This window comes from Passer domesticus, chromosome 14 (assembly GCF_036417665.1).
Source record: "Passer domesticus isolate bPasDom1 chromosome 14, bPasDom1.hap1, whole genome shotgun sequence".
Lineage (NCBI taxonomy): Eukaryota > Metazoa > Chordata > Aves > Passeriformes > Passeridae > Passer > Passer domesticus.
Genome location: NC_087487.1, coordinates 6,553,138 through 6,579,397, shown reverse-complemented (window position 1 = coordinate 6,579,397; position 26,260 = coordinate 6,553,138). Strand labels below are relative to the sequence as shown.

Genomic DNA, 26,260 nt, shown 5'->3' with positions numbered 1-26,260 from the left:
TAATGAAAGTGTTTATTTTCTTGTCATGAATGAAAAAAACTATTCGTTCTGTACCAGTAACTTTAGATCAGAGTACTGACATGACTTGTAACTGAAAGAAGTCTGCTTTAAAGACTGTGTCCTGTTGTTCATTCCTGCACTCCAGCACCAACACTTGCAGGGAGCTGAAAAGCAATTCTGGCTTAGTGTGTGTGAATACTGTGGGGGTTTTTCCAGTGGAAATATATATTGATGGACAGGTTTTTGAGCATTTTGTTTACATTGCAGATGTAATAGGAAATTGAGCAGACATCCTCTGTGAAAGTGTCCTATTTTTAGTAAGATAAAAATGTGATTAACATTTTTTGGTAGCTTTGTGCTGTTATATAAGGCATTTCTGGTTATTGAGTTAATTAGGACAGAAATGGGGCCAGCTGGAAAACAGCGATGCAACTTCTCTGTGTAGTGAGCAAGCATGATGGGGTTTCTGTATGAGGAAAAGCTTGTATTGATAGCAATGCTACACGAGCTTGTTAATGTCAGGGAAAATGTCTTTGCTCTACATTGGCACATACCTGCTGAATTTACAGTGTGCTGAAGAACAAATAACTTTTGCTAAGAGTATGAGGCCTGGGGCATATGTAGAGGACAGACTTGGGAAAGGAGGAGAATAATAATTGGAAAAGAAAATACAGTTTAAAAAGATGTGGTAATAACTGATTTTTTTAAAAAGCAGGCTTCAAAGTGATGTGATTAGTCTTGTAGCCTACTGAATAGCAATTTTTGTTAAGGATATTGCAGAAAATATTTCTTTGCTTTGAATGTTGATATTTAACTAAAGATACAGTGCATTTAAAGAACTAGTAAATTAAATTAGTTTAGACTGTTTTGAAAATTATTTCTTTCTGACTGTTGCAAGAACTAACAGACCTTTTTAAGCAAAGTAGTATTTAGTAGGTTCTTATAATTAATAACATGAACTTGGCTAATTTTGGGAAAATCATATCAATGGAGATGTGAAGGGAGGGATTGTTTGTTTAACAAAACCTTTACCAAGAAAACAAATAGCATTTTATGGGGTTTGTCCTCCTGTTCTATTAGGGCTGAAGCTACTCTTCTGGTGAAACCTTGTGAGCCGTGTGCTTTTGGAGTGTGAGAGTGTGGACAGTACATGCTGACACCTGGGACTGGATGATATTGTTGTACCAACTGTGTGCCATAGAAGGCATTGCTCTCAGTGCATCTGGCATGGGCAGCTGGAGCTCATTCAGGGGAGGCAGGAGCTGGGCCATGAGGCCGACATAAAACCAGCTGTGAGGAGTTTAATGATCCTTACGGCTGAGCTTGAGGTGCTTGCAGGGTGTATGTTCTAATTGCAGTGTTGATCAGTTGGTTTCAATTGCAGTACTGGCCTTGCAGTAAAAATCACAGAGGGCAGCAGCGTTTTTGCTGGGAGACATGAATTTTGATTCTGTGTTTTGTCTAGATAGTGCAGAAGCTTTTCTCTAACCCTGTGTACACACTATCAGAAATAATCCTTCTCCACTTTTGCCTATGAAAGGTGACAAAATTCAGCTTTTGCTGTTGTTGGATCTCCCATGTTGTAATGTAGATCTGGGATCTAAAGGATTGTAGCTGTCCTTTGGAGCAGTCTGTGGAGGGAAATCTAGCAAAAGCTTAAATTGGATCAAGTTTTTAACCCTACATACTCTGATTTGGCAATAAAGCAGAACTCTGGAAAATGGCAAAGCATTGTTAGAAAAAACAAGCTGTGTAGAGATTTACATTGTCATAAATTGTTCACCTAATGACTTACCATTCCTTCAGGGTCTGACATGTTATTTAATATTTTTGAACAACTAATGCTAGACAGGTTTTTCTCTTCTTAGAATGAAATGCTGATGAGAAGCTGCTCCAAATTTTGTTCAAAGCTCTTAGAATGATAAGACAGTGTTTATTCACTACTGTCATCTTGATTCTCTAACATTTGTTTTCTGTCTCCCAAAAAAACATTGAGTATAGAGATTCAATATTTTACAAGCCAGAGGCTGGTGAAAACATTAAGCATATACTGCTTCATGCTCTGATTATTTTAACAGGTTTAAGATAAACAGGTATTAAGTGGAAGTGAGCTGCCTGTTGTTAAAGTTGATTATTTTTCAGTTACTTAATCCCTCTTACAAACTGCAGCATGCAGTCGTTCTCTCACACCAGCTGATGCAGCTGATAATTCCAACCTTTTATCTCAGTAGCATTGGTGGATAAGGAGTGTATAAGTATCCTGTTTACCATGCTGCTTACCTGAGAAGAACTGGGAAGTGGTGAGGAAAGGAGCACCTGGCTTTGTGAGCAGTGGACATTAATCAGTGTTGCTATATCCATCTGCTGTGGATTGGGGCTTTAAATAGCTACAGTAATAGACGTTAGTGTGCCATTCACTTCAGCCCTGCTGCAGCTTTCTGTGCTGAAAGGGTGCTTTTTGTAGAATTGCCTTGTTGTGGCATTGCCCATAGCACTGGTTTTAGTGCAAGGTTAAGAACAGTTGGTACAGGTTTCAATTAGTATGGCTCAGAGTTGGACAAAATCCCCTAAACTGTGGTTGACTGTCTTTTCCACCAGGGTGCAGACTCCTAAGCAATTTGTGTGCTTTGGAAAATTTTTCCCATCATGCACAGCTATTGGAAAGTATATTCCAAGTAAGTCTCAGGTACAAAAAAAACCTGTCATCACACAACCCTGAGGGAACAGGCAGGTTCTTGCCAGAATGTTGACAGCACTAAATCTTAGTTACAATTAAGTATTTCTTTTCTTAGCTGGATTTTATGAGTAGAATGGCACTGGATTTCTATAAGTAAAACCAATGTAATACAATCTGTAAGTAGCATAATACAAAATTTGTACTACCACCAAGTTAAAATTTCTAATCACCTGGACCCTCTGCAGATCAGGTCAAATCTTAGCATGTGGTTTGCTTTATCAACCTAACAATCATAATCTAGACTCAAAAACTATATAAAAGAACATAAGCCACTCACTCAGTCCTCAGAGGAAGCAGATGACAGAGGTGTCCCTTGCCACCAGTGACAGGAGGGGTCTCATTTCTGGTCCAGGTCCCACTGGGGGCTTGTAGCTGCTGATTTTGTGGCCAGTGCTCTGGGTGCTGTCAGCTGCCCTGTGCTGTGGCACACTCATCAGCAGCACCTGCTTGGCCTCCTGCCGGACCTTCAAGGCCACCAGGGCAGGGGAGTGATCATCCTGGTGCCCAGGAATCTTCAGACATCTAGGGAGGGAAAGGACAAATCTGTTTGGGCTGTCTGCTTGGTTCACAGGACCTTCAGAGCCTGAGAACGAGAGCAAAGCCACAAATATGTGACCAGCCCAGTCCCAGAGGATGGCTCCTCATACAGTGGTGTTGTGCTGACGGGCTCAGAGCAGGGCTGCCAGCCATACCTAGTTCAAGACATTGGAGAGGTAAAGGAGACAGTGCTCTCTAATACTAGGAGGATATTTTATTCATTTCAAGCTGAATTACTATCCAAGTCATTCGAGCATAAGTGGCTGTGGGGGCACATAGTCCCACATTCCAAAAGGGATACAACACACTTATTGACAGCTGAGCAGTGACTGGATAATAAAGCGTGCTCTGACACCTGTGACATTGTTGTGAGTGCTGGGTGGTATGAGAGCTTTTAGTTAAAATTTGTGGCCTGAATTTTCTGCTCTGACTGCGCAGTGGTTTTGCCTGCTGCAGCTGGCAGAGAGAACGTGTGCCTGACTGGGCTCTTGGTCTGATCCAGTGGAAGCTTGGAACTCAAAATAAGTCACCTCTCTCAGTGGAACTTGATTGCTGATTTTGAATCTCTTCTGGTTTCACTTAAGAGTTGATCAGACTGTCTCATTTGAAATTATGTGTTGAAAAAATGCTTTTGTTATCTAACATGTAATATTCAGACTGGTTAAACTCCATGTTAATTGCAAAACAGATGTGAAAATACCCTCTGAGAATGACTACAATCAGCCAAACATAAATTTGGGTATTACACCAGTGTTATTTATGCCCTTGGTGGGATACTTGGGATGATGATTAATTAATCTTGGAGTTAAGCCGTAGTCTTTTAAATAGTAGTATAATTACATATATAATGTATGTTATACTGTGCAAAGCTTAGTCTCTTGCTTATAACTTGTGGATTATTAAAGTATTTGATTCTAAAGCAGCAAGTTGGTCTATCACTAGCAATTTCTGTTGTGAAGTAATCTTACAACTTTCTAGGGAAAAACGTCGTTTATTGATTTAAGTATTGAACTTTAGAGTCCACTGTTACATTTACTTTAATATAAAAGTTATATTCTGCTTACAAAAGCACTTTGTTATGACAGATTTACTGGTTTTGTGAGGTAAGGCCTGGATGAGAGTGTGTTTTTGTTTTTAAGGGAGGATTATAGTTTTACACATGTTCAGATTTGGATTCAAGCATGTTGAGTTTACCCCTTCCCCTAGGCCAGCTGAACATTAGGTTTCCATCATAAAAAAGGCTTTTAAAAGAGGGGAAAAGACTTATGTGAAGAAGTTACTGATTATTTCTGATTAATAGTCACATGCAAAACTTAATTACTAATGGCTATTGAAAGGTCTGAATGGGAAATGCAAAACTTGCAAACTGAAATTTGGCGTCTTGTGTGCACTATGAAATATTATTTATGGATGTGAGAAGGGAAAAAAACACCCCAAATTCTGAGGAAACTATTAAAATCCTTGCTGTGATTTTCAAGAGAAGTTTTGTTTTTAAGTAGCTCACTTGAATTGCAGACTGAGTCTTTCAGTGGTGGCCCGAAGGTTAATTTACTCACAAATAACTAGAGTATAATTTTCTTGATGTGTTCTGTGATTCAGAGGATGACAGAGAAATAATGTGTGCCTGCAGGAGGATGATTTTCTGTTTGCTTTGTGGCCATAGGTATTATTCTGAAAGTAGTACAAAATACATCTCTTACATCTGTGTAACTGTTTTGCTGTCAGCAGTCCAGTGACTCTTCTCCTTGAAGAGAGATAACCCTCAGGAGCTGTAGGAACAGTGTAGTTAACTCTGTAATTATCCAGATTTAGCTGGCTTCTTACAGCTTCAGTCACTCAGGGCATGCATTGATGTGTAAGGTATTCATGCTTTAAAATTTGCTTGAAGTTCTTTGCAGACTGATGACTGGCCAGTGACTGGTATGTGCTAAAAGAAAAAAATGAATTATACTCTACCATGCTGGACTGTATAAAACAATTAAATATTTACACAGTTTAGAGGAGTTGTTCTTCTGCTTAATTTTGAGGAAAATATTGGTTCCTTGTATAGGAAAGTACTTCATGGGATGAAAACTTCAGTTTTTGCTTTTGACTTAGGAAGGTATTTTTAGAAGCATGAACAGTAGGAAATTGCATGTGTCTGAACTATGTCTATGCTGTATCCTACTTAGAGCAACTTTGACTGTTTTCCTAAAGAATTTATTTGTTACTTGGAAGTCACCTGTTCAACAAAACCTGTTCATTCAATATCAGTCCTGATGTTTTTTACAGTCTGATTTGTGTACTTGGTACAATCACCTCTCAGCTAAAGAAGTGCTTAAAAAACCCCATTTTAATAAAATGAGCTTTTGGACATTGAGAAAGGTATCTGAATTGTGTAAATAGTCAGTTAAGAATTCCCTTTGGATTTCACGAGCTAAGCTTGTGTCAGGATTTCAGTAGGGATGCACACTGGGTGAATTTCAGTATAGATCTACATGGTAGATGATTCTGTCCTTGAGGAGAACTTGTTTGTTTTCTGAAGTAGCAAAATCATATTTAATCCTAAATCTACTTTTGCACCTGTCATAAATTTCAATACTCAGAGAGCCTGAGGATGTGTGGATGCTGAGGAGTGCTCTTAAAGTTCCTGTATTTCAGAGAAGTGCAGCTTTGGAAGATGGGAGGAAGAGCTGGGGGTTTTTCTCAGGGAGCTGTCCCCAGCTGCTTGTTGGGGTGGTTTTGTCAGCAGATAAGTTTAGTGGCTGACTGAGATAGTTCTGTGTGAGGAAGCTTTGCTTGTTTGCCCCGATAGGCACAATGTTTACATTCTCTGCATGTGCTGGTGGCTTTAGCTGCTGCCTTTCACTCCCAGTAATCAGCCTTTTGGTATTTTCAGTTTTGGAACGTCGTTTTGTTTTCTAGACTTCACAGTATTTTCAGTTTTACCCAAAATTTTCATGCAAGTTCTGCGAACTGATTCTGTTCCACACTGCTTCCGATTGCTAGTTTTGTTAGTGTCAGTATTTGGAAGCATCACTCTTTACATCTTCAGCCAGAATCTTTCTGAGATAAGTATGGTCAGAAACCAAGGCTGTTGGAAAATAGGTAATGCAGTTGGGGGTTTTTTTGAAGCAGAAAAACTGATAAAATAAAAATGAATAATCTTTCCCACCATGTAATTGTGTAAAGCAGCTGAGAACAGTAAGTGCATACAGGATAGAAGTATTGACTTTAATGAGACCAAATTCTTCAAGCACTTCCTTGAGGCAGTTTGCAGAAACCAAAATGATAGTTAGTGATTTCTAAGCTATACAGCTCGTTTTTTTTTAGTTCTTTTGTGCTCAGTGAATAACCCATAGCTCAATTTAAGTCTTGTAGATAGCTCAGACTTGTCACTGCCAGTGTTGCAGCTCGAGAGAAGTATTTCATGTGGCTGCTTGTTCATGTGGAACTGTAACTGTTATTCCTGAAGTGGAAGTTGTTTCCCAAGAAAACTTGTCTCTTTTGTGGGGTTTTAATTGCTGTTTGTTATCATTCTTACTTTAATTTTATCTTCCTCTGTCTACTACAGGTTGTGAATGCCACAAAAAGTCTAGATACAAAGGTGTTTATAAACACCAAGGGATTCATTTTAAGTATAAACTAGTTGGTAGATAATTTTTCTTCTGTTGTCAATATTTAGCCTTGAGACTGATACCTATAAAAACTTTTTTTTTTAAAAGCTCTTTTTAAAAAAAAGCTATTAGTGCTAACAAACTGCTACTGCTTTGCTAGCTTGTAAGTTTGTTCAGTTTTTATATTAAATGACTGAATTTTGTTGGTGTTACAGATAATAAAAGTCACTGCAATTGCTTTCAATGCTTGTTCTGCAAGCTTGCATACCTACCCCACAATCAGTCTTCTGTCTCCTTCCTTCTTTTTGCTGTAGTATTTACAGCAGAATTGCTCCCTTTAGTAATTAGGTCATGTATTTGACAGTTGCACCTAAGGTTTTGACATACACCATGGAATTCTCTGCCTACCTATATTTCAAATCTATGAAAAATAATCTCTTATAATGACAGTTGGTGATTGAAGTATAAATGAAATATAGAAACTTTCTTCTTCCTTTTTCCTCATCAGGAAGTATTGATGAAGATGTTGTGGTGATTGAAGCATCCTCCACTCCCCAAGTCACTGCTAACGAAGAAATAAATGTTACCTCAACAGACAGTGAAGTGGAGATTGTCACAGTTGGTGAAAACTACAGGTGAGATGTGTATCTCTTTATATTAATAAAGTTCTGCTTGTCTCTGGGTTTGTCACAATGCTTTGTGCCATTAAAAGCCCATAAGGTAATGTCACTGCTAACCAGAATGCACAGTGTGAACTTTTGATTTAAAAATCAAACCAAACAAAACAAAAACCCAAGCAATCACAAAAGACCCCAATCCTAAACCCCCAAACAAACTAAGGACAAAAAACCCCAGGCACAGCTTTGCCAAAGCTTGAGAATTGAACTAATCTGGAGTTGCTGAGGTGGCAGTATTAGTGTGATTGATGTGCAGAATTTGGGGAAGCAAAGCTGCACAGTGAGATCCTAGAGAGTGCATGTGTAGGCTGAGTTGACTATCTAGGGATTAGCTGAGCATTTCTCAGGAAAGCAGCCTACTTTTGTGAAGCTGCTGCTGTATGTGCTTTCCTGTTCTTCCAAGAATCTCTGGTAGTTTTGTTCCATATTTTCAGATTTTACAGAATCTATTAAAGTGGAGTTTCTTGAAGAAAACTTCAAATTCAAACCTATCTAAAGCTAGATGCTTGCAAAAAATAAACAGCTTTGTATATTCCTAGCATCAATAAGATGCGTTTTCTGTAATAGTCTTAAGACTTAAAAAAATTAATTCTCTCTTCCCTCACCTTCTGCAGTGCTACAGCCAAAACAGCAGTAGCTCCATGGTGATTTGTGCAGTGGGTTTTGTTTGTTTTTAGTGAAGTCATTCCCTTTTCTTCACATTTTCCTCTTCTGAATTTCTGAAGTCTGAGTACATTGTTTTTCCAAATTGGAAAATAAGAGCCACTTGATTGATGTAAATACTGGAGAGTCAAAGTTTTTTGGGAGTGCAGTGGTAAATACAAGACTGTAAAAATACTGTTCCCTTAATGAAAGACTGTATGCTTCAAAGAGGATACACAATCCAAAGATCATTGTCTTGAGTGTTAGGGTTTGCATGGCTAAACTGAACAGAATGGGTGCTATGTGTTATAGTACAGAAATAAACCCATCCCTTTCCTTAGGTATGGTTACAGGCTTAGGATCTCCTCAAGCCAGATTGCATTTTAGTTTAAGTATCACAAAAAGCTGTGTTTGTTCTCCAAAGAGAGGGAGCAAAATAATATTAGAGGGAAAGGTCCAGAGATTTTGCACAGTCATGACATTTTGTAAATTTGAAGTATAAAAATTATCATGTACTCTGTCACAGGTTAACATGCAAAGTATTTAATGTTTACAAATTTTTGTCTTCATAGGTCTATCATAGTTTATAGACCTGCTGTTCCAGACTGCACAGGAGTAGTGTAGGATTTGGAGACTCTTCAGTTACTATTTAGAAAGTTAAAGCAACTTCAGTTGTAATTGCTGCCTGGCCATGGCTGTAGGGTTTCACAGTGAATTTATTTTTTTAAGGTAGCTGCATGTACATGGCTTAAAGACCTTTAAACTCTCCATGCTGGGCATTTGCTGTTATGTTCTCCGGTAAAGGCTGCAATAGTGTTTGTAAGCGTGTTTGGTGAAAGTGGAGTCACGGCGTATCTCAATGTAATAAAATGCTTTTCTAATAATAACAAAGCTCCGAGTAGCTCCTCGGACAGCAGGAGAAGAAGTTGATGGCCAGGTGCAGGCCAGTAGCTGAGTGCTCCCTGTGTGCAGGTCCCGCTCCGCGCTCGGGCACGCGCGCTCGCACTGGGGGCCCGGCTCCAGCTCGCACGGCGCGCGGCCGCCGGAGCAGCGCTCCCGCAGCCGGGTCTCCACCGTCATCCAGCCCCTGAGGACGCAGAGCGCCGCCGAAGTCGTGGACCTCACCGTGGATGAGGATGGTGAGTGGCATTGGCAGGATGGGCAGTGTCAAGGCACTGGAGTTAATTGCATCAGATAAAAAGTACCCTTCTATGAGAATGTCTGATTTCCAAGCCTGTCAGAAAATCCTCTTGTGCTTTTCCTTTCAAAATTTAGAGTTTAGCTGTTTTCAATGGGTCTTGTAGATCTAAAGATACAGTTTTTCTTCCAAAGCTGCCTTGGGTGTGTGTCTGAGGGCTGACTCACCAGGCAGAAATTACAGAACAGGTTGGAACTACTTCTTGAAAAATATGCACTTACTTCAATGCAACACTATAAAAGGAAAGTCTATCATTGCCTATGCTTTGGAATAGTGACTGTTCTTTCAGGCCTTGAAGTAAAAATAACTTTTAAAAAAAGAAAAAAGCCCAACCCTAAACTAGTAAAGTGTGTTAGGTTTCTGAAGCTGTAACCTTTCATTGGTTCCTAGCATTAAAACCTGCTGACACTTAATAAGTCTATTCCTGCTGAAGATTGTAAGAAAAACTTACCAATTATCATAAAATTGGGAGAAGGAAAAACTGAAGCTCATGTACGTTTTTGCACATTTGTATTTGCAGATGGTGGTGGTTTTGGGGATTTCTTTGGTGCATGTTATTTGTAATGTGAACAGAAGCTTTGTCCTGTTGTGGTGCTGCCCCTGAGTGCATTGCAAGCTTAGTATCCTGCACTATCTAATTCTTCAAGTTGTTGTGGTTTTTGGGGTGGGATGGAGAGTCAGAAAGGCTTGAGAATAATTTTGGTTGGTTAATGGCTTTTAAGGTAGAGGGTGAGTTGATGTACAGATTCTTTATTTTAGGTATTTACTGTGAAATATCCCAGCATCTCTGTTGTTGAAGGGGTACAGTGTAGGTTTCTATTGCTTTACTTTACTCTTAAAATTCATATTATAGAATTTAGTCTTGTATTCAGGAACCAAGTTATTTTTAAAATACATTTCTGTAATGTGTGTGTTAAAGACTGGCTGTTTCTCCTGCCTTCTAGAGGAAATGCCTAAGATGAATCTTCCAGGATTTAAGGAACGCTATTTTTGGGTTTAGGCATCAAATTCCACACATGAATTCATGTTAAATGATTGGACTTCTGAATTAACACTGTAAAAGGCAGCTGTGCAGTTTAGCCCAACTTTACCTATTTCATCAAAGATATTGGTCTTAAAACTTGGCTGGCTGATTCCCTGAGGGTAAAGATCCCCTCTCCTTCTATCTTCCTGGGCTAATGTCTGGGCAGTAAGTCGAGAAATCCAGTTTGTCTTAGGTAGTAGTTCACAATGTACCTAGCCCCTGTTTTTCATTTTTTTGGGCAGGAGAGAAACAGAAATGTCTATAAGGACTGGTGGCAAGCTGAGCCTGAGGGAACTCAGGGTGGCCACTGGCCTGGGCACTGGCTGATCGCTTCTCTTTGTAGGCTGTACATATAAAGTTGCTCTTGTTTTCTGAATTTAAACATTAATACATTTCACCTAAAACATTGTCCTTAAAATAAATAAAACTAGTATATTGGAAGGCCATGTTAAAAGTAAGAGGAATTTAAATGTAGATATCAGGTCATGTTTTTTTAATGTGATGAGTTGGAAGACTTGCGAGAGAGAAGATACATTTACTCCATTGCTCACTGAGTTGCTGACACTCCTACTAGATATAGAAAGAAATCTTGAAAACTACTCATGTTTTATTTTGAGACTTCGTGTAAAGGAAGTATTTGAAGTTTTTGATGCTTTTTTTTTTCCTCCCTGATATCCATGCAGACATTTTTACTAAAAAAAACTGAGCTGTTTCTGATAATCTTCCCTTTTATGGTATCTTATATTCTTAGTTATGTTGTTGCCTTTTATTACTTAAGAAAAATTTCAAACTTAGTCTTTTTCAAAACTAAATTCTAATTATGCCACCAAGTATAGTTTTAAATTTTAACTTGTTTACAATTATCTAGTAAAGGACAAGACTCATCAAGTGTTTTGGATTTCCAGGATACATTGCTCACTGTTAGCTTTGCAATATGTAATACGAACAGGTATGTAACTTTAAGAGAAGTCTCAAATATTGATAATCTGCTTTTAGCATGTGTTGAGACTAGAAACCAAGCTTATCTTGCTAAAACCTTTAGTACTATGCATCTGGAATGTTTGTAAAGTAGTACTGTTTAAATGTTATTCTGTTCTTGCTGAGTGGTCTAAAAGTTTTTCCATTCTTCATAGTCAATAGCAAGTTACAAGGATAATACGTAATCATGGAGTAATTTGCCTATGGATTCATGGAGGATATCAGCAAGGGCTTTTATCATAAAGTACTGAAGCAATTTAATCTTTTATAGTAGGGGTTCTTAATCCAGTAAATAAAACTAAATGTCAGATTTGGTTGAGAATTGATTTTATGTTAATTATTAAAACTTGAGTAGATTAAAAAAAACACAAGAGAAAAAAAAATTTAATTTTCTTTCCACGCACAAGCCTGTCAGGATTTTGTGTTCTGACTTTCTTAGCTTCTGGCAAGGCCAGAATTGAGAATGCCTTGTAAAACAGTTCAAAAGCAGGAACAACAATAAAAAAAACCCTCAGCAACTTTTAAAGGTTAAAGAACATGAAAGCTTTTTTATTTCACCAGAGCCGACAGTTGTGCCAACCACATCAGCTCGCGTGGAGCCGCAGGCCGTGAGTTCTGCTCCCACTACCAGCTCCAGTACGTCTACCTCAGAGCAGGCCTCTGATGCAGCTGCCAGTGTCTCCACCAGCCAGCCCTCTGCAGCACCAGAGACCACTCCCAGTCTCCCCAGTGGCAGCACTGCTGGCACTTCAGCTGGAGGTACAGACTAAGCTGTGAGCTGTTGTGTTCCCTCTGAGTACAAAGGAGGTAGAGGAAGTTATTGAGCGTTCTCTAAATTAAATGCCATGTGAACTTGTAGTACCGAACCTAACAGTAGTAAGCTGAGAGGACAGGAATCTGAAAAAGACCATGGATTTCTCCATAAAGATACAGGAAATTTGCTGGAGCCTTCTGCTTGTGCCTGTTGGAATGATTTGGTTGTACGTAATGAACCACATCCTTGCTTTTTGAGGAGGTGGAATGTAGTTCAGAGGTGTTATTTAAATGTGTGTTGTAAGAAAGTGAAGGATGTATTGGATTCCTTGAGTATCTCTCCTGCTGTGGATAACCCCCTGGGAGCACATTGTACAGACCTGCATAGAGCTGTACATACAGAGAGCACTCATGACATCACTGAAACAAAGCTGCCCTGTCTGCAAGTGTGGTGAGGGACAATTAACCTGGGTACACCACAGTTGTACAGGAATTTGAGGTCTCTGCACATGGATCACAGGAACAATTTTTCCTCCTTTCCCTGCTGATGACATGCCTTAAATTTGTAGAATAAGGCAAGTGTCAGTTCATGTTCTCCAGTGGTTGCCATGAGTACTTCCACCTGACCCATTCGATTTAGGTTCATTTGGCAGGTATAGCTAAACCCTACTTTTTGTATCTAGTTTGCTTTGTTACAGTCTGCTCTGGTTTTCAATTGGTTAAATACTTAATTGTGAGGTAGAGTATGTTTGTTTCTGTTTAAGACACTGCTTTACAGTGATCAGCTTTACTAATTTCTTTCACTTCAATATTAACTTTGTCTTGAAGATGAAATAAGAAGAGCTGCATCTAATTCAACACTGGAAACTGGCCCTCCAGCCATGCCAAGGCTACCATCGTGCTGCCCCCAGCATTCTCCTTGTGGAGGACCTTCACAGACTCATCATGCTTTGGGACACCCACATACAAGCTGCTTCCAGCAGCATGGCCACCACTTCCAGCATCACCACCATCACCACCACAACCCTCACCCAGCTGTCCCGCTGTCTCCTTCGTTCAGTGACTCCAGCTGCCCTGTGGAAAGGCCTCCTCCTGTGCCTGCCCCGTGTGGAGCAAGCAGCAGTTCTGGCACCACTTACCACGAGCAGGCATGTTTAATCCTTGTGACTCACAATCACACCTTGTGACTTGGGATTTCAAGTTGTTCCAGATAGGAGAGAATAGGATAAGGATGCTGAATTATAAATTACTCACTTGCTCTGCATCAGGCATTACAGAAGGGAACTAAAAGGCAAAATTCAGCTGTAATATATGTGAACACAAAACCCTGAAATTTTATGGAAAGACATAACCCTTCAAGTAATCATTGACAGCTGACCTCTTCATGGCTGTGAGTGGCTGCATAGCAAGCCTAACATAATTACCTTGAAATATTCTGCCCATCATAGCAGTTTTGCAATGCAAATCATTGAGCTGCTCTGAGGGAAGAAAAATATCAAGTCTAATGTTCTGTATATAAAAAGTGTAAAATAGTTTCTCCTCTAAAAGCATTGATTTTTAGTAATTAAATCACAGCTGTAAAACAATACAGTCATAGGAAAGAACTGTAGTGTGCTAAGTCACAGTATGCAGAATTATCAGTCTTATTTATCAGTTGCAGGGGTTTTTGTTTAGGTTTTTTGTTTGATTGGGGGGTGGTGGGGCGGTTTTAGAAGGGTTTTCTTTGGTTGGTTTTTACAGAATATAGTGTAAGGAAGTTAGTCTCTCAGCAGATTCATGAATTTAGGAATAAGAATAAAAAATGTTCCAGAGTCAAGCTGTAAAACCTTAACATTTGGATCCCAGTTGCTCGTGATAGTATTTATTTGTATGTTTTTAAAATCTGATGTTGGAATGTGACTGCTATCAATGTCTGAAGAGTGGCTTGAAAAAAGCTGGTTTGTTTCTGCAGCAGGCATTGCCAGTAGACTTGAGCAGCAGTGGCATCAGAAGCCACGGCAGCGGCGCTTTCCACGGAACGTCGGCGTTTGACCCGTGCTGTCCCGGCTCCTCGTCGCGCACGGCGCTCTACGGGCACCAGGCGGGCGCGGGGCCCAGCCAGGCGCTGGCCATCGACGGCTACGGCTCGGGCATCGTGGCACAGCCGCAGCCACAGCCGCCGCCCCCGGCCTCGCTCTCGTCCTGCCGCCACTACATGCACTCTCCCTGTGAGTACTGCAGGCACCACTGCATGCACTCTCCCTGTGAGTACTGCAGGCACCACTGCATGCACTCTCCCTGTGAGTACTGCAGGCACCACTGCCTGCACTCTCCCTGTGAGTACTGCAGGCACCACTGCCTGCACTCTCCCTGTGAGTACTGCAGGCACCACTGCCTGCACTCTCCCTGTGAGTACTGCAGGCACCACTGCCTGCACTCTCCCTGTGAGTACTGCGGGCACCACTGCCTGCACCCTCCCTGTGAGTACTGCAGGCACCACTGCCTGCACTCTCCCTGTGAGTACTGCAGGCACCACTGCCTGCACTCTCCCTGTGAGTACTGCAGGCACCACTGCCTGCCCTCTCCCTGTGAGTACTGCAGGCACCACTGCCTGCACTCTCCCTGTGAGTACTGCAGGCACCACTGCATGCACTCTCCCTGTGAGTACTGCAGGCACCACTGCCTGCACCCTCCCTGTGAGTACTGTAGGTGCTCAGAGGGCTGGAACATCTATGCTCCAAGGACAGGCTAAGAGAGTTGGAATTGTTCAGCCTGGCAAAGAGAAGGCTCTGGGGACACTTTATAGCAGCTCCCACTGCCTAAGGGGGTTCCAGGAGAGCTTTGACAAGGGCATGTGGTGATAGGACTAGGGGAATGGCTTTAAAGTGGAAGAGAGTACATTTAGATCAGGTTTAAGGAAGAAATTCCTCCCTGTGAGGGTGGCGAGGCTCTGGCACAACTTGCCCAGAGAAGCTGTGTTTGCCCCTTCCCTGGAAATGTTCAGGGGCAGGCTGGACATGGCTTGGAGCAGCCTTGTCTAGTTGAAGGCGTCCCAGTCCATGGCAGGGGCTTGGAACAAGGTGATCTTTGAAGTCCCTTCCAACCCAGACCTTTCTATGTACCTTTTCCAGTTGGTGTTACACATTATTTTTTTTTCTTTTTGCCATTATTGGAAAACACAATGCTTTTAGCTGCAGAAAATGCAAATTTCCTGTCGGGTATATTTCTGTTATTTAAAAGTCGCATAGACACTATTCCCATGTTTCAGCTGTTTAAACTGATGTAATAATACTGAAACACCTGTGTGAAGATACTTTTTAAAATAAACCTGCAATTGACCAAATTAAAAGCACCTTATGTTTTCATTGCAGATGCTTCCTTGACCAGACCTCTTCACCATCAAGCTTCTGCATGTCCTCACTCTCATGGAAATCCTCCTCCACAGCCGCAACCTCCACCTCAAGTGGATTATGTTATCCCTCATCCAGTGCATCCCTTCCATCCTTCAATCTCCTCTCATGCATCTTCTCATCCTGTTCCACCTCCACCCCCAACTCATCCCCTAGCCAATGCAGCTGCTCCGATACCACAGCATCTCCCTGCAGCACACCAGCCAATATCCCATCACATCCCTGCAGCAGCACCTCCAGCACAGAGGCTACACCCTCATGAAGTGATACAGAGGATGGAGGTCCAGAGAAGAAGGATGATGCAACACCCAACGTATGTCACAAATGTACTCAGAACAATATCTAAACATATAATTCATTTCCCTCAGGTTTGTAAAATGTTGCATGTGACTCTCAAACTGTTAACTGCATGGTTAGGGACTGTTATTGTTGAAGCATGGTAAGAGGTGTCTGTAAAAATGGTCACAGTCACATGGGCTTTAGGATGGACCCTGCTCTGGAACATCTCCCAGTAGTGTGTCCAGGTAAGGCACAAGGGGACATGGAAGATAAGGGGAGCTTGTTTCTCTTGCCCAATACTCTGGATAATAAGCAGGAATTCCTTTTCAAGCTTCACAGCCCAGAGAGTACATCATAATCTCTGGTCAAATGTCTCTTGACAGCATGTTTTGCCTTGTTGATGCAGTTAAGATTATTTTTATATAACCAATACTTTAAAATAAAATGAACAGATTATCATAAGGGATCATATACTGGGCTAATTCAGATTAGATTCTTACGTATCTTTCCAATGCCTTTTGCTTTAGAAGAGAAGGAGACTGAGAATGCGATCAATGTTGCAATGTAACTACTAAGACGTGCTACTATTGTTGCTTAACTAGATTGTTGATACTAGTATCAACAGATATTACTTGATACTAGTAGTATCAGGTCAGTAGTGGCTCTGTATTCACAAGTAGCTGAGCTTGTTTTAATTCTGCAGATAACATGTTTAAATATCTAAGAGAATTTCACCAATGAGCTCTCTAGTTGTTGCTCCTAACTTTGTTATACAAATTTGACTCATAACTTACTTGAAACTCTTTCAGAAGTTAATGCTTAAAGAGAATTCTGCTTTGACTGCAGCTTTTGAGGCAGTTTTCAGGTTAAATATCTGTAGGCAGTAACTGCCCACGAATGGCATGTGACAGAGAAGCCAGTGGCTGTGAGACAGCAAGGTAGCATTTTTGGGAAAAATAATTGTGCTAGCTATCTTATCAGATCTGAACATTTTCCAGTAGTCTGAGGATTGGAGTTGTGAATATTGGCAATTTTGCAGCTCAGTGAATTTGTATAGAAATATGAACATGTATAGGGAATTGTAGACAAATGTTGATAGTAGGTTCTTCCTTGACAGTCTCTCTGAAGTCACCAGTCTTGGTCGGACAGTCCCAGTTTGCTCAGTGATATTTCTCTTCTTACGCTTTGGTTTGTAACCATATGGAATTGTTCTCCCCTTGGTCTTTTTTTTACACCTCTGATTCTCATTCAAGTTATGTGCAAAATCAATCTTACAGGTGTCTTGGCCCAATCTCCTAGAAATCAGATTGTGCTCTGACAACCAGAAACTGATGTATATTGCTCTGTTACTGAATATAGAGTTGAGGCTGCCAGCAGGCTTGCAGCTCCTTCAGTTCTTTGTCCTGAAATCTTGAAGTATTCTTAACATGTTGTTTCATTGTTCATTTCTACAAATAACCTAAGGAAAAATAGTCCAGTTTGTGTCCTTCCTGTCCAGCAATATAGTACCTTTCCAGGACTGGACGTAGAGAATGTTTAGAGTCCTCTTCTCACTGTCATATATCAAGGTGCTGTGCATCTGTGTAACATATGGGCTTTCTGTTTATTTTTTGTCTAATTACCCCTCCATAAAGATTGTGGGATGGACAGCCTAGGAGTTTTAAATTTATACATTATGTATTTCTACAATTTAAAGATGTTTCTTTTAGATTAAGACTCGGTTTAGGGAAAACGAGTCTACATGATGAAGTTTCATGAAACTATGGAAGTTGTTTTGCTATGGTTTTTTGGTTTTTTTTTTAAATTAAATTGTGTTCTTCCAGATTTTTTCCCCATAGTTACTTGATAAACTGAAAGGAGGTGAGACTATGAGTATGTTCTGATGATAGGTCTATTCCCATGTTAGTCTGTACCACTTCAAAAAATGAACAGTTCTCACATAATTTATACTCGCTTGACAGATTTCTCTGGAGAAGTGTCACTTCAGAGTGCTTAGAATAGTTTGCTGTTAAGTACATTTTTGCCACTTTACACATGTAAATTTACAAAATGTCTGGTCTGCTTTGTCAGGTAGTTTTAGGTGGTACTGTACCTGGAGAACGTAGACGGCTTTTGGTAAAATTCAAGTTTTTAGGTAGAATAATAAACCATCCTTTCTGCATTGAAAACAATGGGGGAAATATCCTAATCCATTTATTTCTGTGGTAAAGTGGGAAAGTAACAGAAATCATCAGCAGGAGTTAAGTGTTTTTTTTCAAATCCATAGTTGTTCTGTACTAGCTGGCATGGATAAAAACTGTGTGCCCAGTTTACCTGAGCTATGATGCAAACATGTTTCAAGGAAAATGACCTCTTATTAGTGTATTAAGTTTCCCCTAATTACTTTTGCTGGTATAGTGTTACTAGAAATAATCTGCAGCAGAGCTGTGAATGACACTGAATCTGAGCATGACTGTCATGTGGCCCTCCCTTTCCTACCTGCCCTTTGAGGTTGGGATTAAACACTTTCTCAGTCTGCAGTCATCACTGCCAAGTGAATGGCAGGTCACTGTAGCTGAAGCTGGTTTGGTTTTGAATATGAAATCTGGGTTTAAATTAACTTGTAGCTTATATCTAAAACAGAAATTAAAATACTGCATGGTCACTTTCTTATTTTAAAGGCACTGTAGTAGCTTGGTCTGTAACATTTCAGCATGGTTTCTTCATGCTAAAAAGTATGTGGAATTAATTGTGGCTGTTCTTTGTTACAGACGTGCTCATGAGCGGCCTCCTCCACATCCTCACAGGATGCATCCTAATTATGGTCATGGGCATCACATCCATGTGCCTCAGACTATGTCTTCCCATCCTCGACAAGCTCCGGAGAGATCTGCCTGGTGAGCAATCAGACACTACTTGGGACTCTGGACAGGAGACAATGTGCTGAGCACAGTGCTGATAATGCTGGCTGTGGCTTTAAAAGCTGCTGCATGCACCTGTAGTTTAATATGGCTTTGAAATATTACTTGGAGTACTCAATATCTTAAATGTATTTCTAGTGGTTTTTAAGGTTTTGTAGTACAAACTAGTATATTCTCTCCCCTCTTTGTTTGAATTTATTTACAGTTGCATCAAGCCGACTTATAAAGCATGCACTTACATTCCACAATATATTTATTATTTAAAAAAATACTTCTGGCCATTAGTGAAGAGGTGCATGCATGAGAACTGCTGTTCCCACAGCATGATCTGCAGGGAAGACTCCACATGGATAATATTACTGGGCTCAGTAAATGTGGAATTTTCTAGATTTTTTAATACTAAATCATTGCAGCTGTTTTTAAAATAGCTTTTAGTTATGATAGGAAGATTCTTCAGCAAAGTTTAAATAAAACTTTTTTTTTGGCTAAAAAAAAATTGTACATGAAACTGTTGCCGTAGCTGTACTATGTTGTAGGCTCTCCAAAGCAGTGGGATTGGTACCTAGCAGGCAAGCTGTTCCTTTACTGTAATGCCACTTTCATTCGTGTGACAGGGAACTAGGAATTGAAGCTGGTGTGACTGCAGCTACTTACCCTCCAGGGCCCTTGCATCCTCACTTGGCCCACTACCATGCACCTCCTCGACTGCATCACTTGCAAATAGGGGCTCTTCCTCTAATGGTAAGGAGATAGCTTATGGAAAATTATGATCATTGCTCATTCTGCTTTTGTTTGTAAGGAAAATGGATGTGTGTACATTGCTGCAAAGTGCTTATCTGAAAATATTTCACTGTCTGTCCCAGCAAGGGAGCCTGAACAGGCCCATTGTGTAGTAAAAGGAGACAGTATAGGGACATCTACATTTCTAACTTCAGCTCTTGTAAAATGAAACATACTTGAATTAAATTGTCACTTGCATTGCAATGCATTGACCCTCTGCATCTGATTTTTAAAGTTTAGATTATTGAGCTTTGGATTATTAAAAGTACCAACTTTCCACCCAATGCATGAGAATTAGTACTGATTCTTTCTTTTTAAGGTGTGTATACACACAACTGGAATTCCATCTAGAGGTTTGATTGTTTTCAAATAGTATTTATTATTCATCAACCTAATTTTGTGTGATCAAGTATATAATTTTGTAGCATGAAGTGTTATAATCTGCAGGAATGTGGCAGTAAGGTCACACACCCTGTTACACATAATTTTTTTTAATCTGCAGTGGAAAATCAAAACAAACCAGCATATTTTTACTCTTGTTACAGAGTATTATTTTTGAAAGAAGGCAATAGGTTTAGTTAAAATATTTCTTAATTTTGTTTAATGAAAATTCACAGAGAAACAGATTTAGTTTGAGTATATTTTGTGTTAATATGTGGTCAAGGAAGTATGTTTAATCTTTTTAAAGCTAGTTAGTCTAATCAAAATTGTGAGTTCATATATAAATGAATGCTAAAATTATAATGAAAAAACGCTGCAAGTTTCATCCTTTCAAAATTCCTCTGTTAGTAGCCTGAATTGACATTTGGGGCTTGAACTGTAGATTTACAACCAAACTGTAGTAACTGTCTCCAGTCTGGTCTTGCATTGCTTATTCCTCACTCTTTAACTACCAGATATGATGATCCTTAAGTACCTCCCTGATAAATGAGGGTTGGTCATTCCTGGGTGCTGCTCACATACTTAGGACAGACTTTCTAAAGCAGTCTGTAGAATTTGGTATTTCAGTGTAGCCAGTGAGAGTTTTAATGCGTAACCCTCTCCTGTGCATCATCTCTTCAAATTGTTTTTCTGCATTCTTCAGTTAGGTGTCTGCTTTTTCAAGTGGATAAAAGATGGCTTTACACTCTTACTTATTTAATGTATTGTACTGTAACAGACAACATCAGCTGCTTTAGATTCCCTCCCCATAGTTCAGGGAACTGTAATTGTGCTAGGAGGCAACAAGTTAAATCTGTGCCTGTTTTAGCTCATTTTTATCAGGGCTAATAAGTCATCTGTGGGATTTGCTTTAGTATCACTGTGAAGTTTCTAGAAATTTAGGAGTTCAGATTATCCTTATATTAAGTGTGATGAGAAACTTATTTTAATTGGGGTATTCCTACAGCTAAAATGCTACGTAAGCAAATAGTTGGGACCCCACAGCCACACTTCTTCATCTTTTTAGCAGCAGAGGAGAAGAAAGCTATGATAGAGAATATTCATAAGTATTTTCTGAGTGTGTGATAAAATATTTTAGGGATTTATGCCCTTCTGCTTGGCAGCTGCAGTTTCTAATTGGTAAAAGTGGCAGATAAAATGAGGGTCTCTAAGTCTACAGAAATTAGTGCAAGTGTTTGTGTAGGGATATTTGATCCTTATAACAGTAATTAATGAGGGGCTGAGTGAAACTGAAGTTTGTGTTTTGAGGCCTGGTGCACAGTGCACTGACAGCATGTTTGATCATGGGCAGACTGCTCTAAGCAGCACTTCCTCCAGTGCTCAGGATCTGGTTTGAACCTTGCTGAGATCAGACTGAGCACCGTGGCTTTGAAGTTGTGTAGTCTTTGACTAATTTAAAGTGTGTTCACACACTAGGAGAACGTGAAGGCAGGTTAGAGCTCTGCTCAAAGTTATATATACAATGAGTTCAAAGCATTACAAATGCCTTTTGATGACTCTACCCTTCTATAGCAATAAGAAAGTCACAGGTTTTGTTCACATGTGTGTGTGAGTATAGCAGATCTGTCAGCAAAACTTATTTTGAATAGAGAGCAAGTAGACAGTGAAGTTGTTAATCAACAAACTTGACTGGGTTTTAAACAAAAGTGCTGTTTTAGGCAACAGATTATTTGCACCTGCCATCTGTTTTTTCTTTGTAACTTTAGGAGTAGGGTGGAGGAGGAGAGGCTAAGCTGTGATTAGAGTCCCTCTGCGAAGTTGGTGATGTTCTAAAGAGTGCTTTCTTCTTCAAGTTCAAGAGATTTCATGGGTTATATTTTTTTGATGCAGATATCATAAACTTTTTTTTTTTTGAGAGAGAGTTGTCTTTTAAAGTAACTGATCCAGTCACTCAACTAAGAATTTCATTAGTATTGAACCCACTTTGTGGAATGGCTTGAAGCACAATTGGCAGTGTGCCTTTTTATGTGGAGTACTGAAACCCCTTCCAGACTGTAAAGGACATAATGGATTGTTTGGGCTTTAATGACATTAGTACTCTGTATCAGTTTCTGACTTTAATTAGATGCAGATAACCAAATCTTCAACTACTCAGTGCTGGAATGCAGACTGCAGTTTTAATCCTCAGGGAGACAAAACGATAAAGATATGTGGGGGAAGATAATCAGTGTTCAGCAGCTTTGACAGTCCAAATAGAGGGTTGGGGAAATGAAATCTCCTTTTCTACTAATTTGGTTGAAGAGACTTCTACCTGTTTAAGTGTTGTTTCAGGGGGAGTCCTAGATTAAAAGCAGTTAGGAAGAACTTTCTTAATGTCCATGTATCCAAAGGTCAGGCTGCTTCCCTGTTGAATGAAATCCATTCTGGACAGGTACCCATTCTGCTAGCTGATTATTTTTAGGGAGGCTCAAGATCAGTGCATGGCATAACTAATGGAACATTAGGAAAGAAGGATGCAGGACACAAAGTCTTTTCATCTGTTCCTGTTCTTCTCTGATACCAGTGTTGTTAGATGCCACTTCATTTCTGTTTACTCTGGGTTCCTTTGGCTGCTCCTTTGGCACTGTTCATGACAGGCTTTTTGACTTGGGGCTCTAGCACTGTTTGCCACTTCAGATTGGGCAGGATGGCAATTCCTGTAATTTATGATGGGGTATGGTGTACCAGACTCTTGACTCCAGCTTCTTCTGCCCTTTTGAATAATGTCCTATTGAATGTGAATTTCAGGGGTGAGGAGTGATGGGGGAATTATTTGGCCTTTGTAGTTTGCTAGGTATGGTGTAGTAAATATCTCTGGAGTTGATGCAAGCCTTTGAAAGACTCCTTAATTTATCTGGGAACCTGCAGCTTCTCGGTCTGAGGGAGATCTTTGGATCATATTTTTACAAAAAAAAACCCAAAAAACAACAAAACCCCCAAATAAACCGCAAGCAAACCCCAAGTTTCTTTCAGTACCTTAATCTCTCTCAGGTGTTTCACATCTACCTTTTAATATGCTGTTCCCCGTTTTTCTTCTATTGCAGAGCCTTACTGCTTTGTTTGTTTACCTGTGGGTTGATTCAGAGTGTTTGAAGCTGTCTTTACACTTAGTTGTGAAAATCCTTAGGGATTTGGAGGTGTAAGCCAATAGGTCCCAGCACATTATGGTAGTTGTGTGCTGGTCAGATAATGTTGCTCAGAGTGTAGTCATACAGGTGTTGCAGCTCTAAGCAGCTGTTCTGTACCCCAAAAGCCAACAAGTTTCTGTGTAATACCTGAACACTTAAGGCTGTAACTTCAGCTAGTAAGAGTAGTTCAAGATGAGCTTCAGGTTTGAAATAGCCTTGATTAGCTGCATCAAATAGAATTGCATTTTTAAGAAAAAGCTTCTAGTCTTTTCATAATATAAACATGAATTACTGTTCTTTGGCTTTTTGGAGATTAAATACTATTGAAGAGCACTCATGTTATGTTCCCCTAAGACACAGGTACCACTGGGTTTTATCTGTGCAGCAGGTTCCTTCACCCAATGACTTTCTATGGAAATTATAGGTTTTCCCTGTTTGTATTTGGCTTAAGACATTAAATGATGAGCTTTACTTCTTTTTGTGCATTGACAGTAGCTGGGCAGTTAGTTAACTGAGAAGGCTCACACTGGGGATTTGTTCCAATACAAATTAAATCAGACTTCATGGACCAAGGAGGCTGTGCTGGGCAGGATTAGTAGTACCATGCAGGGCAGGAATCTCTACTGACTGCAACTGGAAAGCAAAAGGATCCTGCAAAGATAGAGGGTGTTTAAAGGAGAGAGTAGCAAGAAAGCAAGCCTTCCCTGCAGGTCAGATGTTTCAAACTGTTGGGAATGTTTGTGTTGTAAATGGCTCAACTTAGCCTTGAATTACTGTAGTTGCTGCAGATTTTTGTGGTCATGGAAAGTATCAATAGAACGTGCAAAACAAGAAACAAATGATACTTTTACAGTTCCTGGCAGACTTGTGCTGGAATTGCAGGTTCAGAATATATTGCATTAAAGTATATATTTTAATTTGACTGTATGCAAAAGAATATATACAAACATTTAGTGCAGATTGGCATTGCCTTTAACTGCTTACATTCTTCATTAACTTTTACCTTTTTTCTTTCTTTCTTTATGAAAGCTTAGTGAAAACTCACCTCTGCTTTTATGTGAAGCTCTTCAAGAGAGCTGAAATCTTTTTGCATTTGAAGCTTGGTGGTAACTGTCAAAGGGATTTCCGTAAGACTGTTCTTAGTTAGGTATTATTGATAGCTCTCTTTTGCAAATCTTTCCTCCATCTTGTACTTAGTTAATATCTTGCTGTGTTAGCAGACTGCTTATTCTGCAGGTGTAAAAGAACTTTTATTTTTTTGTTCTTAGAGGTGTTTTTCAGAGTAGCATTTCACATCTCACATTTCTGGTCAGGTACTCTCAGGGTATTTTATAAAAGAGCCTGTACATAATGTATGTTCAGGTAATTTTGCAGAGGTGTTATGCCAGCCCTGTCAGGACAATATGAAGGCCCATTTATTAGCATGAAAATACATTGTCCCACATGACATTTCTGTTGTCTTGAGTTCAGTAGTTTGTTATGGTAGGTGCTCTGAGCAGTTTCTGGTTTTGTACTGTTAAAATAAATTTTAATAGGTTTCCTAGTCTCCAGTAGCAGAATTTGTTCCATATAGAAGACCTATCCAGGTGCAGGTCACTGCAGTTGATAAACTGACTGCTGAGGCCATGGAACTGTAATTATGGAATTGCAGCAATACATCCATGACTTTGCACCTCTTGGGATGATGCAGTATCTGCACTGTCAGATGCATTGCTTTCCAAAACACTGATTTCAAATCCTGGTCAATAAAAAAACCAAGCATTGACTATCACTTCTGAGACTTAGGTTAGTTTTTGTCAGGAGTTCCCTTCCTCTGAGTGCTGGCCATTGATTGCCAATGTTATAATAGGCAATAAAATTTCCCAAATGATGCCAGACAGGTCTATGCCTAGTGAAAACCTGGCACAATAAGTATGTTCATAGTGTGAGTGAATGACCTAATTCTTTAAATGTATTTTCTGTAATTGGAGGCTGAAGTAGAATTACATGCTTAAATGTAGAATGAATCATAGATCAGTGATTATCTGAGAGAGATTTCTTAAAAATCAGCATATCTTTAATCTGCTCCCCTAAAATTCCTTACAGCTACAGTTTATATTGTCAAACAGTAAGACCTATGATACCAAGAGATTACTTACATGAACTGTTTTGATATGCACCTTCAGTTTCTGTTACTCTGGTTTGTTAAAATTTAAGACCAGTATTGTGACTGTATTTGTGGCACATGTTGGCACTACATTGTCATTTAACAAGTACCATGTAAACTGCTTTAAAATAATCAGATTCTGCCTTTCTTTTCTGGAAAAAAAAATTATTTAGGGCAGAGGAATCTTGCCTATCCCTGTCAGCTTTTAGTTACAAGATTGGATTTGAAAACTGTAGAAAGGCAGCTTATTGGTCTCTTATTTGATGTGGGTAGCTTTGTCTAGGTCTGTGCTTTTCCACAATGCATTCATTGAGTTTTACACCTTTATATATGTTAAACTTGGAAGTGTGTGATGGAAAGAAGAAGAGCAACATGTGAATATGTGACTTCATGAATAGTGTCTGGGATATCTGTTTTGTGGGTTCATGAGATGACTGTTGAGCTGTCATATACAGCAGCAGAGGCATTGTCAGCTGATAGCACAGAAAGGAAGATGGTACTCGTGTATTTCCAAGTCAATAGCTGCTTACAGTCTTCCTGTCAGTGTGCTGTGGGATTGAGTAAACCTAATCTGCTGATCATTTTGGTTTTTTTCACCTGTTCATTAAAGATTGCTATTGGAATGTTCCTCACAAGAAGTCAATACCATTATTCACTCATCTTGCTGGGGTAAAACAGGAATGCAGCAGCCCTGCAGTGGAGGTGGTCCCTTCCATATTAATTATCCTCAGCTTTGCTCCGTGAAGAGTGCTGGTGCTTGAAGGGCCTGTGGGATATAGCACTGGACACTGTTTTTTTGTTCACTGCTTATACCTCTTACTGTGCAAGGACGCTTGAATGTAGAGTGTATGTAGAGTTAACTGACTTTGGATGTGAGTTTTGAGTGGTAGCTTTTATAGGCCTCTAAATTTCGAGTGTGTTTGGAGATGTTCAGCTCTTTTGAGTCAGATAAGAGTATCTGCTGCTTTTTCCAGACTGAGTTTTTTAGCCGTGTTCCTTCTGTGGTACCAAAGGCTTATATTTGAGAATCTGTAGTGAGTCCTTTTCATAACTTCATGTGCAGCTGTTAGGTGTTC

The 26,260-nt window shown here is 39.8% G+C and overlaps 1 protein-coding gene across 11 annotated transcripts in view; it reads left to right on the top strand.

Moving 5' to 3' along the window:
- RNF111 (ring finger protein 111) overlaps nucleotides 1-26,260 on the top strand; it is a 55,279-nt gene that overhangs the window by 24,807 nt on the left and 4,212 nt on the right. For 9 of the 11 annotated variants that reach the window (XM_064389199.1, XM_064389198.1, XM_064389196.1 and 6 more), the window contains 8 exons: nucleotides 7,379-7,505; nucleotides 9,162-9,328; nucleotides 11,951-12,148; nucleotides 12,971-13,290; nucleotides 14,094-14,349; nucleotides 15,493-15,844; nucleotides 18,561-18,686; nucleotides 19,325-19,451. In XM_064389199.1, the coding sequence (XP_064245269.1) occupies nucleotides 7,379-7,505; nucleotides 9,162-9,328; nucleotides 11,951-12,148; nucleotides 12,971-13,290; nucleotides 14,094-14,349; nucleotides 15,493-15,844; nucleotides 18,561-18,686; nucleotides 19,325-19,451 (1,673 nt within the window). The remainder of the gene's footprint in view (nucleotides 1-7,378; nucleotides 7,506-9,161; nucleotides 9,329-11,950; nucleotides 12,149-12,970; nucleotides 13,291-14,093; nucleotides 14,350-15,492; nucleotides 15,845-18,560; nucleotides 18,687-19,324; nucleotides 19,452-26,260) is intronic. The other 2 variants (XM_064389190.1, XM_064389193.1) reach the window with 1 other exon arrangement.